General features: G+C 52.0%; 1 protein-coding gene and 1 non-coding gene across 4 annotated transcripts in view; one reads left to right on the plus strand and one right to left on the minus strand.

Annotated features, from left to right (window-relative positions):
- The window catches only part of LRRK1 (leucine rich repeat kinase 1), a 117,156-nt gene that overhangs the window by 54,647 nt on the left and 43,853 nt on the right, over positions 1-18,656 (plus strand). For 2 of the 3 annotated variants that reach the window (XM_040969910.1, XM_040969911.1), the window contains 5 exons: positions 1,931-2,110; positions 2,265-2,410; positions 17,459-17,688; positions 18,177-18,304; positions 18,390-18,553. In XM_040969910.1, the coding sequence (XP_040825844.1) occupies positions 1,931-2,110; positions 2,265-2,410; positions 17,459-17,688; positions 18,177-18,304; positions 18,390-18,553 (848 nt within the window). The remainder of the gene's footprint in view (positions 1-1,930; positions 2,111-2,264; positions 2,411-17,458; positions 17,689-18,176; positions 18,305-18,389; positions 18,554-18,656) is intronic. The other variant, XM_040969912.1, reaches the window with a different exon arrangement.
- Positions 6,263-6,369, minus strand: LOC121149524. The gene has a single exon (XR_005882684.1). It is a non-coding gene; the product is annotated as a U6 spliceosomal RNA (small nuclear RNA).

An 18,656-nucleotide genomic window follows, 5' to 3' on the forward strand; every position in this document is an offset into this window, starting at 1 on the left:
GTCAGGCGTGTGACGGGAGAGTGGGGTGAGGGCAAGGGTAGAACCCCAGGATACAGCCCAAGAGAGGCCAGAAGAGCCCAAAGCTGTCCTTCTGTTCAGTGCTTCTCCTCCAAAGCATCCCTGTGGCAGACTGCAAGCCTTGCTTGTCCAGCTCACATTTCTGGGAGATTGCCCAGGTCTGAGCACCCTGCAGAACTTGAGCAGTGCAGGGATTCTTTGGAAGGTAATTCCAGTCCTTTCCTAGCACCTGACCAAGCAGGGGAAATTGCAGCAGGAGTCCTGAGGCACACATCAGAGGATGCTCTTGTCTGCCCTCAGGACAGGGAGGCTGGCATCTGAGTGGGGCTTTGCTGGGTGAATAGGAGTTTGCTTGGTAGACAAGCAAGTGAGGACCGGAGTAGTCTGCTCCTGCAGAGCAAGGTGCTGGGCTGACTGGCGGGCTGTCTGGCAGATTGTGCTGGCCTGTCTTCAGCTCAACCCTAAGCAGTTGCTGAGGCCCGAGGGACTGCAGAGCACTGGGCTGGGCAGAGGCTTCTCTCTGGGTACCCCACCCAGGCTGGAAAGACGGGCAGCCATGATTAGGAGTTACGTAAGACTAGAAAGCCAAAGAAAGGTAGCTGGTAACCCAGGGAAGGGTCAAGACAAGGAGGGAAGAGGTGAGTGAGTGGGCCCTGGCAAGTACTTCTAATGTAATCATGGTCTCTGTAGCCGTTCAGGAAGGTGGCAGGCAGAGACCCAGCCAGGGACCTGAGTGCTGCTGACCTGAGGCCTGAGAACACATGCAGGTGGGCACTGTGGCTGCAGAAGACAGCTCCCTGACAGCTCCGTGACCTGGCCATGCCCATGGGGCAACCTTTCTGAACCTCTCACCATCCTGCACCTGCAGCCCCACTTGGTGGAGGGTCGCGATTCTGATGTTTCTCATACCTGGATGTTCTGGGAGTGGACAAGCTGGGGCCCATCTCCCTGCTGTCTGCCCACCTTGGAATCATTCACACTGGCACAGAGCAGAGGGGGAAGAGGGAACACTGCCTGTAGCTCAGGCTCTGTGCCTGGCCCTGCCTCCTGCTCAGCGTCCTGTCACAGCGGGAAGGCTGCTCTGTCCACGCACAAGAACCCTGTAGTGACCCCGGTCTCTGTGAAGATAGCAGTGTCGCTGTGGAAGCTGAGATCACTTCTCCATGGTAGCTGGATGTGAATGACATCTAGCTAATCTGAACTGAAAGACGCTGTAGCACGTTGACCCAAACACCTCTTCCATCCTGTATGTTGAGTGTCTTCTGACAGTTTCAGGTCTGTTTCTTTCTGGACAAAGTATTACTAATGAAGGGAACATCATGATGAGGTGTTGGGACTGTAACCATGTAATGGACCAGGATGTCTTGGTGTACATCCTCTTAAGCCCTCCTCACATTGACCCTGGGAGGATGGGTGTTTTCTTTTTCACTTTACCAGTAGTGAGTACGTTGAGTTATAAAAAGGTTTCTTTAAAAATCTCTTCCAAAAATGACACACATAAACTAATTCCACCTGGAGTTGCCTGCCTCCCAAGCCTGTCTGTGTGTGGTGCTTCCCCTGCCCTGTGGTAGGCGGGGTCAGAGCCAGCGATAAGGCAGGTGCTGCGGGGAACATTCCAGTGCAGCTGACCAGAGAGAGGCCCACAGCGCTGGCAGGGTTCTTTCCAGCTGGATCTTCATGCCTGTAGCTTCTGTGCCGTTGGGGTGGCCCTAAGCATGCTGCCTTCCATCACTTGCAGATGGGGGAGCTTAACATGGCATAGGCAATCCCAAGGGACTGTTCCAGCAGCACCATCCTCTCCCCAGAGGCGGCTTTCAGCTGCAAACCGGAGACTCAGTGCTATTAGTGATCAAGGGGCTGGTCTGCATGGCAGTCACCGTGTCCTTCTGTCCCTTGCCCTCTGTCCCGCCAGCCCCCTGCAGCCCCCAGCGCCTGCTGAACTGGATGCTAGCCTTGGCATGTCAGCGGGGGCACCTGGGCATCGTAAAGCTCCTGGTGCTGACACATGGGGCCGACCCGGAAAGCTACGCGGTCAGGAAGAATGAGTTTCCCGTCATCGTGCGCCTGCCCCTTTACGCAGCCATCAAGTCAGGTGAGTGTGGCCCAGGGGAGGGACCCTCGACCGAGGCACTGCGGGGGTTGGTGCACCGGCTGTCCGGCACAGGGGCAGGTGCATCATGGCACTGCCTTTCCACCGCCCATCCCAGAGGCAGCCCTCAGTGCTCTCGCCCGCTCTGTCCCATTAGGAAATGAAGACATTGCCATATTCCTGCTTCGCCACGGGGCCCATTTCTGTTCCTACATCCTACTGGACAGTCCTGACCCCAGCAAACATCTGCTCAGAAAGTACTTCATTGAAACCAGCACCTCCAGCATCCATGCGGGGAAAATGGTGAGTGACCACTGCCCACAGGTGGCTCCGTGCACTGCCGCAAGGTTCTTATGAACTTTGTCCCAAAACGGGCTAAAAGTGTCATCATCTTCATCAACTGATGTCTTTCATTTTCTTTGTGATGCTTTAAATGACGAAAGTTTTTTTTTGTGTGGCGGGTGTGTTTAACCTAGCAGTGAAGTCACCAGTTAAAATGCCTGTGTCTCATTTGGGTTCCTGGGTTCAGTTCCCAGGTCTGACTCCCTAAAGCAGGCTCTGAGAAGTAATAAATCCAGCAATGGGATCCGTGCCACCCGTGTGGGAAACTCGGATGGAGTCCCCAGCTCCTGGCTGCGGCCACAGCCACTGCATGCCCTGGGGGTCAGAACCGCAAGATTAGAATTGTATATGTCCGTCTCTCTGTATGTTTCCTTGCCTCTCAAATCATTTTTTTTTTAAATTTTAAAAGCATGTGTTCTTGATATAGCTAGTGAAAACAGTGGGATATGTAATAAATACTATGGATCCATTTCTGTGCATTAAATGATGTAACAAGCCAGTAATGATTTTACTTACAAAGCTGGAGTGCCATTTATAAACTCATTATTTGAGGTCGTTTTCTACTTATTCGTTTATTTTAGCATCAGTTACGGAGGGGAAGTGACAGATTTTCATTTGCTGGTTAACTCCTTAAATGACTGCAATGGCCAGGACTGGACCAGGCTGAAGCCAGGAGCTTCGTCTGAGTTTCCTATGTGGGTGGCAGGGGCCCAAACACTTGGGCCATCCTCTGCTGCCTTCCCAGGCCGTAAGCAAGGAGCTGGATTGGGAGCGCAGCAGCCAGGACTCAGACTGGAGTCCTGCGTCACAGGCAGTGGCTTCACTTGCTAAATCACAAAATCACAGCACCAGCCCCACAGTGTTCTTTTTCTAATAATAAAAATACTTACTAAAGCATATTGTTTATGTAACCTTCAATTTGCCTTTCAAAGAGCAGTGCTGTCTCGTAGCCTGCTTCTAGGTCAGCCAGTGTGGCTGCAAGTGCATGCCTTACGCTCCAGCACAGTGCAGTGTCAGTGGCTCAGCCACCCTTCCCATAGGCTTCTGGACGGTTCGAGGGGCTTTGCCATTGCCTAATTAGACAGCGTTCCAACGTGTGGTTGCTTGGGAGCTGCCACACCCCATGCTGGGGGCAGCCGACACACACAGCAGCAGAACCTGGGATCTAACCTTTAGCCAGCAGGAGATACCTGCAGATTCTCATCAGGCTGATGGGGAAGGGCAAGGTCTAAACAGGTCATGTCCCTGTTTTAGGTGCCAACAGCATCTGGTATCTTTCCACCTGCCTGTCAGCTGTCTGTACTCCTACATGTGAGCCATCTGGCCTGACCTCAGCCACTGTCACTTCCTGATCTGTCTTTTCCTTCTTGCTGTGGAGGCCTTTTGGTAGGTTAGGGAAAAACCTTTGTTTATTATGTATTTCTGTTTTCCCAATCCACTATTTTCCTCTTATTTGTTGCCGTTAAGCTGCAGGATTCTGTAATCCAACATCTTCATCCCCCACTGCCCCTGTGTAGAAGCTCCTGTCCCTCCTACAAGATTACCTAATGCTGGCTTGGCACCTGCAGCAGCTCTGAAGTCCTAACAGAACATTCTGGAAACACCAGTGGTACTCTGTTATTAGAGAATCGTGACAGACAAGGCCGTGTGTGCCTGCTTAGGACAGTCACCGTATTTTGCCTTCAGAGAGTTTCAGTCCCTGGTGGATAACATCCATGACCGGCAAACCCACAGATGCAGACCCACAGCTGGCAGGGCCGGCAGTTGTCCTTCCTGGGGCTTTTAGAGTTGGACATGAGCTCGTGTCCATCCTTGGCCTCTGCCTGATTGCCGCCCTTGTGTTGCCTTGCTAGCTGGGGATCTGGAAATCAGACATTTGAACACTCAGAGACATGTTCTTGCACCTATATACATTTTACTTCCCTCTTCTGCAGATTTCTTTTTCGCTCGTTCTAATGGTTCCACAAGGCTGAGTTGGTGAGCCCCTCACACGGCCCTCCTTGATGTTGCATCCGGCTTGGACGTGTCGCCTTGGTTTTCAGTTTGCCCTGTCTCGAGTGCATTTCTTGTCAATAGATTTCGCTTTCTCTCCCACCCTTTCCACACTCATGAAAACTCACCATGTAGGTTTATTGGTCTGTATAAATTCTGTTTGCTGCTCTTTTGTTCCCACCCTGACACTCAGCTTCTGTCCTGTGTCTGTTCCCTCCTGGTGTCTTCGTTGAATTTCTCTTTTAGCAGACAGAGATGATGACCATGTCTGCTGTGCAGGTGGGGAGCGTCTGGCATGTCCTCTGCTCTGTCAACTTCGCTTCCCATGGCAAAGGAAATGGCGGTCCCCAGCCACCTGGTCATCCCTCCGTGCTGAAGTTGTTTCCAGAGCAGTGAAAGTGGACATCCTGTCTTGTTCCATGTCAGAGAAGAACTGCTTTCAGCTTTCCCCTATTCATTAAGAAATTAGCTGTTTGTGAAATATAGCCATCAAAATTTTGAGGACTAGGCCTTCTAAACCTAATTTGTGAAGGGCTTTTATCATGAAGAAGGGTTGAATCTTAGCAAATGTTTCTCTCTATTTTTTGAGATGACCATACTGTTTGTTTTTCATTCTACTGATGTGATTTGTGACATTGTTGATTGGTGAGTGTTGAACCACCCTTGCATTTCAGGGATGTGTTCCACTTGATCATGATATATGATCTTTTTGGTGTGGCTTTGGATTTGACTTGCTAGTATCTCGTTGAAAATCATGGCGTCTGTGTTCATGAAGGATCTAGACTTGAGGGGTTTTTTGGCCTGTGTCATGTCTTTAGTTTTGTTATCAAAGTAATTCTGGCCTCACTTTAGAAAAAATAGGCTGGCAGAGTTCCATCTTACTCAATATTTCCAAATACTTTGAATTGTATTGGAGTTACTTTCTCCTTGAGTGTTTGGTGGACTTCACCTGTAAAGCCATCAGGTCCCAGACTGTCTTCGATGGAAGATTTTCAGTCACTTCTTTAATCTCACTGATTTTATGGGGCTGTTGAGGTTAGGGTTATTTGTGAGTCCTGGAGTTTAACCGTTTCTTCAAGGTTTTCCAGGTTATTAGCATACTATTTCTTAGTAGTGTCATGATCCTTTGTAGTTCAGTGCTGTGAGTTATAATGGCTCCTTTTTCATCTCTAATTTTGTTTGAGTTTTCCCTCTTTTTTCTGTGTTTGGCTACAGGTGTATCTTCTCCAAAACAAAAACAAACAAACAAACAAAAAATCCACTTTTGGTTGATCTTTTGTATTTTCTTTTTAGTTTCAATTTCCTTTATTTCTGCTCTAATCCTTATTATTTCTTGCCTCTTGGTTTGGTGTTTGGATTGGTTTCTTTTTTCCCCTAAGTCTTCAAGTTGCATCATTAGGTATTTAATTGGAGCCATTTCTCTTTTTTGTTATATTTTTATTTTGAATTTTTGAATTTTATGTTACAAATTCATATAGACTAGGATTCTGCCCCCCCAACTCCCATCCCCAACAGATTTTCCCCATGTTGTTACAATAGTGTAGTTCTTCATAAGGAGTCCTAATTCCATCAGCCTCTTATTAAAGTGCACCCTGACATTGCTGGTGTAGATAGCGTCAGACAGTCTGGCATCCCATTGTCTACACATGTCCAACAGTTTCACTGGGAGTCCATATTTGGAAGCAGGAATGCATGTTGCATTGTACCCCCACATCTGGATATGGTAGACCCCAGTTCTCCATCACTGTACATTTCCATAAATGAGAAGCCATGAAACAAGGTCAACAATTATTTTGAGTTAGAACAACAGTCACAACAACAAAAAATATGGAACGTTTCACAAATTTGCATGTCATCCTTGTGCAGGGGCCATGCTAATCTTCTCTGTATTGTTCCAGTTTTAGTATTTGTGCTGCCGAAGCTAACACGAACCATTTCTCTTTTTAAGAAAAAAAAACTACGGGCAAACCTGAGTGAGGCCAGGGCTTGTGTCACCAACTGTTTTGGCTCTAGCACTGTGTGGTAAAGATGGACCCTTCTCTAAGTCATGCTAGAAGAGTCTCAGTAGTGTCATGGCTTCAAACACCAATGGCCCTGGTCCTCCGGCGAGGAGATGCGGACTGCTGCAGCCTCTCAGGATGACTACAAGATGTACTGGAGACTTTACTCAGGGAGGTGCAGTGCAGCCAGGCTCTTGCAGTGGCACCAGGAAATTTAGAATGAATTGGTACAGCCCTAGTGTTGCAGGGTGCATGGGGGGTCATTACGAAGATCTGCCAGGGTAGGGAAGGTTTTTTAGGGTTAGCCCCCCAAAACTAAGGAGAATGCCCTGGCTCACATACGGTGCCTGAGCACAGATCTGGGGCTGAGGTCCCCAAACTCCCACACTTACAGGATGCAGGGGCACTGCCGGTGGCCCCGCACGTTGCTCTGACTCTGATTACGATGCTCGTAGGAGGAGAAAAGGTGTGCACTGTGTGGCTTGGTCACTGCCAGGCATGGCACACCTGGGAGCCCAGCAGTTGTTCAGACCCCGGTCGGATCTCCAGGCTGAAGTACAAATCAGTGGGTGGCAGCAGGATCCCTTCCCACCAAAGCTGTGACCGGCAGGACACGCAGTGATTTTTTGCCTTGATGTGGTAAGATGGTAGCTCTGAGGTCTTCTCTCCCCTAGTCCCAGTCTTTGATTTTTGTCTGTTGCTGTTTCATTGCTTCTTCATCAGAAATGTCCACTTCCCCTGGAGATGCAGCCCCTCCTTTGAGCAGTGTAAGACAGTGTGGCTGCACCCTGTTCAGCCATCTTGAATGAGAGAGAGAGAAAGAGAGAGAGAGAGAGCTTTCCACCTGCCAGCTCACCCCCCAAATGGCTGCCGCAGCCAGGGTTCTGGAGCTCTGTCTGGATCTCCCGTGGGTGTGCTCAGAGATCTGAGCACTTGAGCCATTACCTGGTACTCCCCAGAGGGCACTGGCAGGAAGCCGGATCAGAAGCAGAGAGAACCCCACGGGACGACTCACTCCCGGTGCCACAGCCCAGCCTTTTCTCCTGATTTCTACTGCACACAAGTCATTTGTATCACTGCTTCTTGGAACAGCGGCTCAAACCGAGCACCAGCTGGCTGCTCAGTATTTTCCTCGCCCATTCCCCTGGCCCTGGCTGTTCATCTTCAAGTTCCATGAAGGACTTACCACATGCCTTCAGGCAGAGCTTACCGCATGCCTAGGTATCATGGGCAGCGTGTGGAACTTCCTCTGAATCCATCTCTCTCTCTCTCTCCACTTCAAATAAAACAAAATAAGTACTTCTTAGAGAATCAAGCAGAAAGTGGCTGATGAAGGAGACATGCACAGAGAGTAAGGTTAGTGCCTGGACTTTGATGAAAACGTAATAACAGGAATGTCATCAGGTGGCTTGGGAAAGTCCTGAGGTCAGTACAAAAGCCTGGATTCATTGTTGGTCTCTTACATTCGGCAGGATAAGAAAAACACCGAACTTGCAGGAGACCAAGTGAACTCAAAGAAACATCCTTCAATTAGCTCATGGAGATGGAATTGAAAATTATTCTAGTGCAAAATATTTTGAAATCCATGCATGTTTTTTTCACAAAATGTGGAGTTTCTATGAACTCCTTGATGACCCACTGTATGCGTGGATTTCAATTTTTTGGAATCAAAATAAACTTAGTTTTCAGCTTGCCTTTGCATGAGCTTTTGTTTTAACATATATGTATGTAACTGTGTGTTTCCAAGCACATGTATGCCATTTACATGGAGCTGATTATATTTCTGTTTTAAAACAGAGATGAAGAAATAACATAAATGTGTTTATGTGTTAGAGCAAAGTCGTGTATGTTAAAATATAATTCTGAAAAGAGATAGAAAATATTTGAAAAAAAAAAACCCTGACAAAGCTTATATCGTAAGTAGATCATAGATCCAATGGCTCGTACGTCAGTTGGCAATTGGTTGTAATTTAGCCAGCTTTGCTAAGTCACGCAGTAGCCTGGGACTCGGCAGTGACGGGGCCAGGCCCAGGCCACAGCCACCACGTTGCTCACAGATTCTGTGGGCCAAGAGGCTGGGAGCAAAGAGCAGTTCATTTACATGTAAGGAAACCCTGGGAGTAAGTCACGGCATGGAAACGCAGTCATGTAGTGGCCATTACAGGAATCCAGATTCAAATGGCTTGAAAGTCCTGTCATCTGTGGACACAGAAAGGCTGAGTCAGACTCTTGGCGGCTCCGAGGGTTGCGGCCACAGCCACACCGGGGTGCAGGCACTGGGAGGGGACCCACCTGCGTGGAAGGTAGGCAGTGTCTCGTGCAACAGCCAGCAAACAAATCTGAATTTCCTTTTTTTTTTTTAAGAGTTTATTTTATTTTCATTACAAAGTCAGATATACAGAGAGGAGGAGAGACAGAGAGGAAGATCTTCCATCCGATGATTCACTCCCAAGTGAGCGCAACAGCCAGTGCTACGCCAGCCCGAAGCCAGGAGCTTCTTCCAGGTCTCCCACACGGGTGCAGGGTCCTAAGGCTTTGGGCAGTCCTCGGCTGCTTTCCCAGGCTACAAGCAGGGAGCTGGATGGGAAGTGGGGCTGCCAGGATTAGAACCGGTGTCCATATGGGATCCCGGCACGTTTAAGGTGAGGACTTTAGCAGCTAGGCCATGGTGCCAGGCCCCAAATCTGAATTTCAACGTGTCCTTTCCAAAAGATGTACCCGCCATGAGCAGGCTCTGTACCTAAGAATCCAACGTAAAGAAATAGACATGTCCCCAAACTGGAGCGTCCAGGCAATGCCAGCAGGTTCTCCACAATGCCAGCAGGTTCTCCACTCTTGAAGCGCCCCTCCTTATCACTCAACCCACAGGTGCCCCCAGAGCCCAGGACCGGTCTCAGCCCCAACACCGCCCTGCTCAGGATGGCCCCTCTAACTCCCAGGCCTGGTCATCACCCCACGCACACACCTTTTAGCTCTCAGTGCTTCCTCGTTTTATTTCACAACCCTTAAAAGTTGGAGTTGCCTGAGCAGGTGACACTCTTATGTAAGGTCAGTTACCTCACTGGAGTGGAAACTTCCTGCAAGTGGGGAAGTCCTGTGGCTCTGAGTTGTCCACACAGGGCCTGACAGATGGACAGTACCTGGATGACGGATGTGGGATGGAAGGATGGAAGATGGATGGGGTAACAGGTGAACAGAAGCAGAAAGAAGTGTCAGGCGGATGAATGGATAGTCGCACTGGTGAATGCGTACAGAGTCGTCATCCCATAAACACACTAGCCTTCCTTGTTTACACAGGACTTCCTGACGGAGAAAGTCGCTTTCCAAACATTCCTCTTTCATCTCTTCCACGGTGCTGTGATGTAGTTTTGTTTTTACGTAAAAGTTGAGAAAACAGGTTCTTTCAACATGAACTGGCCTAGTTCATGAACTACAGACATGGAACGCGTATTTCTTGTTTTCTTTCTGTCTCAAATAGCTATTGGCAAAATTCCTAGCTTGGAGCTACTGCTGGGAGATTTCTTGTTAAAGTTTCCTAATTTTTTTTTCTGAAGGAATAATTGAAATACGACGGGGGGGGGGGAAATACACAATGTTAGCTTTTTTGAAAGAAACCCTCCCCATCTATTTTAAGAATCTCAGTGCAGAGAAAGTCATTGAGATAAATCAGAGAGGAGCTGAACTCCCAGTTCTTTGGGAGTGTGGGCTGTGGTTTTCCCTGGTTTTCACAAGGCTGAATTCTTGGTGTGGACTCTGCTTGGCGGTGCGACTGAGATCGTGAGTTGTTTCCCACTAAAGAAGTGTGTGCTTCCTTACACATCTGTGTCACCAGCCTGGAATTTTAACAACCCTTGCAAAATAGCAAGTTTTGATTCATGAGTCTCGTATTAAGGAACCATTTATATAACATGGGGACTATTTGTTCTTTGAAATATTTGACGGCCTGGGGCGAGGGGTGCTTAGCTTCCTGATTTGTCGACCCGCCCGGGAGCTTGCTCCTTCTCGGGGCTTAGCCTACTGCCTCCTAGTTTTTCCTTTCTTGGAGTTTCCCTCGCTGAGTGAGGAGGGGGCATTTCTCACACCTCCTTCCTGAAGCTGTGGTCGGCCAGGGGCCTTCTCTTGGCCTTCATGATCCTAGAGCATCCTCTGTTGCTGAGTGCTGGTTTCTCTTCCTTCCACGCACGGCTCCAAGGACGTGTTTTTGTTGTTGGCTGTGTCTCCTGCTCGCCTTCCGTCGCTGTGCAGGTCCTTTACCTGTCTCCAGGTGTCAGCTGGGTGGCGTACAGGGCGAGGTGGGTACGAAGCTGGGCTTTCTTATTTGCTGCTCCTTCATCTCTCAGAGTCAGCTCACGTATACGCCTCGTATCTACTCGAAAACCAAAATGCTTCTCTTGCCACTGCCATTTGTTTTCTCGCCTTGCCGCCTGCTGTGTGGCTTCATCATTCATCTATCCTTGCTTCAAGTCTCCAATCGTTCATATTCTGTTAGCACTTTTTTTTGCATTTCCATATCCTTTTTATCCTAAATGCAATAGGCATTTTAGGGTTGGATGTGTTGGTCTTTTTCCACGTCACTGTGGCCCTGGATGTGAAAGGAGACTCAAGAGAAAGCTAACCTGTTACCATGGGAACAGGTCGTGTGTCTGAGGTTCACCGTGTGCAAACTGTACTGACCTTGCAGGGTTTTCTTGAGACCCAGGAGACGGTCACAGGGAGGTGCTTGGTGTGCAGTGCATGCAAGGGACTGTGGGAGCCTCGTCCAGGCACAGCCCTGCTTCCAGGCTGTCCACCTGCAGGGGAAGCCGCAGTGCCCTGGACTGTGGGATGGGCCAAGTGTCCTACAGTCCTGCACCCACGCGCCTCACTTACCTGGTTTCTACAACAAAGCATCCCCTCTTTGTCTATTTTTTGTTAGCTCGGGCTGGCCACTGCCAGTTCTGCTTTTTACGCCAGTTGGGGCAACCTTGCTTCTATCCACCCTGGTTTCCTGTATTTCTCTGGCTCAATCGTTTAGTCATCCTCCAGACTCTCCTGAGAGTCCCCGCCCGAGCCGGCGCCTTGCTGAGTGGCTGCTGCTGCCCTCGGGGCCTCGGGGGTCCGGCTGCCAACCTCCTTATTCCAGCAGGCATCATTTGCCTCTTGGGAATCTTCTTTTTTCAGTTTGTGCCTGTCTGTTGACAGAACATTCTAGGCTCTCTCTCTGTTCTGGGCCAGCAGCGTGGCCCCCAGGTGCCTTCATGGCTGGGGTCCTTCCTTGCCTCCCCAGCTCCTGGCTTGTGCACCCATCACTCCAGGCAGAGAGGGGCATCTTCGCTGTGCACCTGCCACTGGGCCCACACCCCTCCTCTTCTGTAAGAACAGCAAGCACGTTGGATGAGGCCTCAGTGCAGTCACCTCATTTTAACCCATCACTGTGAGGTCCTAGGTCGAACTCAGCCTTCACCCCGGGGTGCTGGGGGGTCAGGATTGCAACACTTGCTCTTGGAGGAGTGCACCCGTGGCTGTCGCCCCATCGTCCTGGGTCTGCCTGCCATGAGCCATGTCACATGCCAGTTGGGGTGTGCTGCTCATCCTTCTTTTTGTTTTAAGATTTACTTATTTATTTGAAAGATGGAGAGACAGAGAGCTTTCATCCACTGGTTCACTCCCCAAATGGTCACAACAGCCCCTGATTCTAGCCAGGCCTCCCACAGGGGTCCAGGCGCTTGAAGCATCTTCTGCTCCTTCCTAGGGGCATTAGCAAGGATCAGAAGCCGAGCATCCGGGGGACCCCAGCTAGCACTCCTGTAAGGGAGGCCAGCACTGCAGGGGGCAGCTTAGTGCACTGTCCCACAGCTCTCGCCCCTCCACTCTTCCTTCTGACTTTAAGCAGCCCATGTCTCCCGAGAGCCTGTGTCCGCCCCAGTGCAGGGGCATGGGAAGTGGGTGTCGCAGGACTGTGACCGAGGACCTCTCACAGGTGAATGATGAGGCCGGGCTCTTCTGGCTCAGGCTGGGACCGAGTCGGTGTCTCCTGCATGGCGCGTCCACATGGCTCACTGTGGTGGGTCCACTGGCTCGCTACAGTGGGTCTGCATGGCTCACTGCCCCCTCCGCTGTCCTGGAGGGCAGTAGCAGGCTTGCAGTTGGCTGTGTGTGTTGCCTTCTGTGCACAGACGCCCTTCTGCAGCCATCACTTCCGATGTGTCACCCCGGGTCACCGGGAGGAGCTGGCCCAGGCCTGTCCACGCCACACCGGGTCTGTTGCGCAGAGTCCTCCTGGTCTTTGAGTTTCTGTGGCTTCTTCAGGCTTTGTGGTCACAGCTCCTTTGCTGGCTGCAGCGTGTTCTGTTCCCTTCACTGCAGCCTTCTGCTTTTTCCTACTTCTCTCTGGCCTCAAGTTTGGCAGTGTCAGCATGAGGAGACCTGGCAGGTGCAAAACCAGAAGGGGCTGGAGTACAGCAGTCCCCACTTCCCCTTCCTCCTCAAGTCTAGGGAAGTGAGCAGCACTCGTGGCCACGCCTCGCTCAGCGGCCTTCCTCCCGCGAGAGCCCCCGGGGGAGCACACATTTCCCTACGAGTGTTCGAGTGTTCGTTCTTGGCTGGAAGGACAATGTCAAGAAGCCCTTGATCCAGGCGCACGCTCACCCAAGCCCGCGTGTACACACTTACGCCCGGCACATGCACCAACACGCATGCGTGTGCTTCTCTCTGGCCCGTGAGCTGCCATGTGTTACTGCCACCCTGGAGCCTGACAGGATGAATGGCACATGCCACCACTCAGGAGCGTGCTGCTGAGTCGCCGGTGCCAAGTCAAACAAGAGGGTGCCTGCTGCGCTGTGGTCAGGGGTGAGGAAAGAGTCACCCAAGCCAGGACCCGCAGGAGAAATGTTGGGGGTAGGACAGGAGGAGGAAGGGCCAAGCAGACCCCAGGAGCAGTGGGAGGGACGCCGTCCCTTTCCTGGTGGTCACAGGACACGCTGGGCAGACACCGGCTCTGTGTGCGCTCTTTCAGCCCTCACCCACCTTGTGACCCCACGCTGAAGGGACACTGGCTTTTGGAAGTAAGGGTCCCTGGCCCAGCTGACCTGGTATTTCCCGCTCCATTCCCCCATTCTTGGGGCAGCCCCTCTGGCACTTGGCAGTTCCCAGTAATTAGGTCCCACCGCTGCCATCCATGGAGTTCCAATAGTGTGGCCCCAAGATAAACTTAGTGTGGAATTGCATTTCTCCATGACTTTTGGAAGTCCTGTCGTGTTTCAGTCTGCAACAGGGCAGCACCGTGTTGAGTTCGGAGGTGCCTACACTCTGGATTCTGCATGGCCACGCAGCCTGCGTGGTGGGGACAGGACCCCTGGGCCAATTCAGTGCAGCTCAGCATCACATGGAGGCTCGCCTGGACAGAGCCGGAGGCCGTATCCAGCTCTGCTGTCCTCCACCCCAGCCAAGCCCAGACCCAGCTTAAGGAGGCAGCTGGAGGACGTGGGGGAGGTGGCTGGGTCAACAGCAGTGCCCTGGCTGCCCCCTGAAGATATCTAGCGCATTCATGCCATCAGCTCACGTCACAGTGGCAGGCCGCCTCTTGTCCCTGGTGGCCCATGGCATTTCACTGACATGCTGGACAGGGGACACCAAAATCAAACTCCTCCTTGCCCTTGGCTGCGGCCTTGAGGTCAGGTCCACGTCACTCTACAGTGATTGACTGTGGCGGGGGAAGGTCAAGGAGAGTCAGGTGCCAGACTGGACACTGACTTCCTGTCGGGTGGCTGGCCCTGGCCCTCGGGCCTGGGTGTATCTCAGCGTGCCTGGGCCCTGGGAGAGCTATCTTTGGCCTTACAGAGTTGTGGTGACCGTGCCTGTCCTCTCAGCCTGTCCCTGGGTCCAGAAGGGACCCAGAACGTCAAGCCAAACAATAGTGAGGTGAATAGTGGTACAACAGCGAACCGTTAGAAAGTTGGGAAGACCCTGCGTTCGAACCGTGGCACGTCAGAAGCCAATGCAGTAAGCAGTAATGTCCTGCAGGGGTCAGCACACCCAGCTCCCCGCTCACCTACAGGGACTCCCGAGGAGACCAACACTCATGGGTTGCCAGCAAGTAGGAAGGGGTCCCAAACCAGTGAGACCTGTCACAGGCCCAGGAGTCCTCCTGGACGGAGAGGACTCAGCCTCAGTAAACTGGGAGTGATTTGGGCATAAAATAGATGAAAATAATAATGAATTAAAATGCTTTGAACCTGGGCAAATGCAGCATCCCATATAGACGCTGGTTCTTGAGTTGGCTGTTCCACTCCTGATGCAGCTCCCGGTTAGTGCACCTGGGAACAGGAGCTGGCCGAGAGCTTGTCCCCCTGCCCCGCCATGGCGGAGATCTGGATAAAGTCCCAGGCTCTTGGTCCAACCCCTGCCGTTGCAGCCATCTGGAGAGTGAACCAGCAGATGGAAGATTCTCTCTCTCTCTGCCTTTTGAACAAATAAAATTAAAATCATGGGAAAGAGACTTTTAAATTAAAGCAGAATCTGTGAGTTCAGAGTGATCTTGTGTAGGTGGAAGAGGTGAGCATTTTTCTGTACAGAAGACCGTGTGTGTAATGCTTGTGGGAAGTTATCGTTGTTCTGGATGGACACGGTTGCCAGACGCACTGAGTGGAGTGACATAGAGCAAGGGACATTCACAATGGCCGCTGTCACCCCACAGTTGCTGACCTCTTAGTCACCAAGGCCCCGTAGGACAACCTGATATCCAGCGCCCCCTGCTGACAGTCCGTGGGAAGGACTCATCCTTTTCTCATGTAGCCAAAAAGTTTCACTTGAATCTGAAATTTAGGGAAAGCTTTGAAGAGTGAAAAACCAGTGCTACCCGGTGCCATAACAGAGGACAGAACAAACTGATCAACTACCCCAGCCAAGCGTTGGCAGTGAGAATCTGAGCAAACGGAGACTCTAAGGTGGACTGTGTCACCATTGCATTCTGGAGAGATTTCATCGTGCATGTTAATGGCGAGATTGGCAGCAACTCAGAACTGTTGAACTATCAAAATTACTGGAGCAGTGCCCTCGGAGCATGCCCCACGTCAGGGACCCTGGGATGGGTGGGAGGCTGGGCGGGGCTTCTCCATCTCCCTCCGCACCCCAGATACACACAGAGAAATGTGGAAACCATGATCTTACTTTCCTGTAGCTCTTGACTCTTTGTGCCCTAATCAACTATGCAAAGATTATCAAAATAAAATCATAAGCTTGTCCTTTAATTTAAAAAAAACAATGCCAGTGTGCACAGAAAGCCATGAGGACTCTTCAACATGGAAGAGAAGCTTTCGGCGGTCACCTGGTGGTTAAGGTGCGGGTTCAGATGCCTGAGTCAGGACTCTCAGGTCGATAAAGGATGTTTCTGGAATATTTGACAGGGCCTGTGAAGTGTTTCTCACACATGATAACTGAGTTCATCAGGTATAAACACACGTTTGTTCCTCAGAGAGAGAAGCCGAGGTGCTCAGGGGATGCAGTGCGATGATGTGGAATCCATCCTGCGATCAGATAGTTTGGCTTACAGCGTGCGGTGTGTGTGGGGGAGAGGGGGGTGCTCTGTGGGTATCCGTTGGGTCTTATTTCAGCTTTCCTTCAGCTCTGAACGTTTTTCAACACACACAGGAAAACAGTCATAATAAACTAGGCCCAGAGCAATTGAGTGATTTATCCTAAAAAAAAAAAAAATTAGCTGAGACTAAGACCTCATGGTTCTGATTGCCTGTTCCTCTCCTCTGGGAAGACTGAGTCCCTGGGCTTTGAGAAAGGCTGGGCACAGGCCTCTCAGTGGCCAGAACAAGCAGGGAGGAGGAGAAAAACGCAAGTGCACTGCACCATCTAGTGGCCGCATGGGTCCAGCCTGGCCGCTGGCCGCTGGCCACTTGGAAGGCCAACTGTCCCAGTGGTTGGTGCCTCTCCCAGCGCCTGCCCAGGGGCTACATTCTCCCATTTGCAAAACACTCATTTTTGTTTATATATGTGAGTCTCTCATGTTCCAACACAGCGCTCCAGACTCTGGAGAGACGAGTCGAAAAGGCCAGTTTCCGCCCCCACCCCCAGGAACCTGGTGCAGCCTTCTAGTCTCACTCATGTGTACCTTTCCGGATCCCGCTGGCCAGCACACAGCAGCGGATCTCCGGCCTTGCCCACCCCCTCCTGTGGACATCAGCAAAGGCCAGCCTTGGTGTCCGGGGTGCCCTGAGCGGAACCTGCTGGCCTGGGGCAGCTGGGGCAGGAAGAAGAACCCCCTGGCGCCTGGATAAATCACTCAATTGCTCTGAGCCTAGTTTATTATGACTGTTTTCCTGTGTGTGTTGAAAAACGTTCAGAGCTGAACCCCCTGGCAGAGGGAGAGGACTTGACTTTGTCTGGTTGGTCCTAAGTTGGAAGTTGGGACAGAAGGGAGAGGAGCTGCCAGGTCCACACGCATCCTGGCCATTTGGGGCAGATTGCCATGGACGCTACTGCTTGTCATCTTGGACTGTTATTAAAAGTGACCAGCTGAGCCTCATGCCAGTCTAGCTCATAGCAAAGCTGCCTTCCCCATAACCCACAGGGGGCTTGGGGTCCTGGGGAGCTGGCCTTCGGCTGATATGGCCATGGGTCTGCTTATATAGTCCCTTCTGGACTCTGCCTGCCACACAGGGTATGCATTGGGGCCTGGTGTGGTGCAGGTGGCTGTGGTCCTCCAGGAAAGAGAGTACTAAGCTCGGGTCCCCAGCTGCTTCTCCAGTCTCTTCCTCCATACTGGGCAAGGTTGCTTCCTGGGGCACTCTTGCAGGGAGGTGGCACTGAGCCCACCAGCTCCCCCAGAGCTGGACGGTGAGTTGCTGCTGGATTCCCTGCAGGCTGCAGGTGCCTCCTGCATATCAGGTGCTGGGTGCGCTGGCACTTCCAGACTCCAGCAGGGTGGGCACACAGGCTGGCACTACTTTCTTCTCAGGCATGCCGGCCCCTACCCCGCCCTTGGCCGCGGCCTGCCCGTCCACTTGTGTTTCTTCCCCTTCTGTCACAGCAGGCGCTTCGTGTGAAGTGGTCCCGTCTCAAGCTGCCCTGGGTGGATCTGGACTGGCTCATCGACATCTCCTGCCAGATCACCGAGCTCGACTTGTCTGCCAACTGCCTGGCTTCGCTGCCCTCCGTCATCCCCTGGGGACTCATCCACCTCCAAAAGCTGAACCTCTCTGCCAACCACCTGGGCGAGCTGCCCAGCGTGCAGTCCTCGGACGAGATCATCTGCTCCAGGTGTGCCCGCTGTCTCCCCAGCCTGTGCTCTGTGGTCTTGAAAACCAAGTGTTCTAGCTAGAAAGGACATTGCAGCCACCTTACGCCGGCTCCTGGGCACAAGGTCACAGCCCCACGCTCAGGTGTGCACAGAGTACTAGAGACATGGCTTGCCTGGCCCAGAATGACATGGCCAGCACAGCCTGCCAAGGTTGGAGCTCTGGGGTCTCCCAGCAGCTCCGAGGGCCCCAGCCCAGGTGGCCAGCAGGTGCCAGCCGGTGGGCCATTCGGGGAAGGGTTTCCAATCACTTCCATCAGCGTTCTCATTTCCTCTCTGCACAGAGCAAGGTCAGGGGTCATCCAGTGACAGTCCCGTGTGCCATGTCTCCAGCGCCTGGTGTTCAGCTTGTCCAGGGAACGGGAGGCCCTGCACCCCTTATTTAGAGAGAGCTGTGCCAGGGATCGCCTTCCGGCTCCTCAGGCCCCGCCCCTTCTCCCACCCGCCCCAGGCTGCTGGATATTGACATCTCCTGCAACAAGCTGTGCCACCTGCCGCCGGGCTTCCTGCACCTCTCCAAACTGCAGAGGCTCACGGCTTCCAAGAACTACCTGGAGAAAATGTTTGAAGAAGAAAATGGTATGTGGGGCCAGCCGGGCACTCCCCAGGGCTGCTTGTTTGCTTCCTGGTACGAGGCCACCAAGCCATCCTTGTCCACCCGCAGCCACCAATTGGATCGGTCTGCGGAAGCTGCAGGAACTCGATCTGTCGGACAACAAGCTGACGGAGCTCCCGGCCCTGTTCATGCATTCCTTCAAATCCCTCAGCTCCCTCAATGTCTCCAGAAACAACCTGAAGGTGTTCCCAGACCCCTGGGCCTGCCCCCTGGTGAGTTCCCAGACCCCTGGGCCTGCCCCCTAGTGAGTATAACACACACACACACACACACACACACACACACACACACACACACACACACACACACACACAC

This window comes from Ochotona curzoniae, unplaced genomic scaffold (genome assembly GCF_017591425.1).
Source record: "Ochotona curzoniae isolate NIBS_2020 unplaced genomic scaffold, NIBS_Ocur_1.0 scaffold_4701, whole genome shotgun sequence".
Classification (NCBI taxonomy): Eukaryota; Metazoa; Chordata; class Mammalia; order Lagomorpha; family Ochotonidae; genus Ochotona; species Ochotona curzoniae.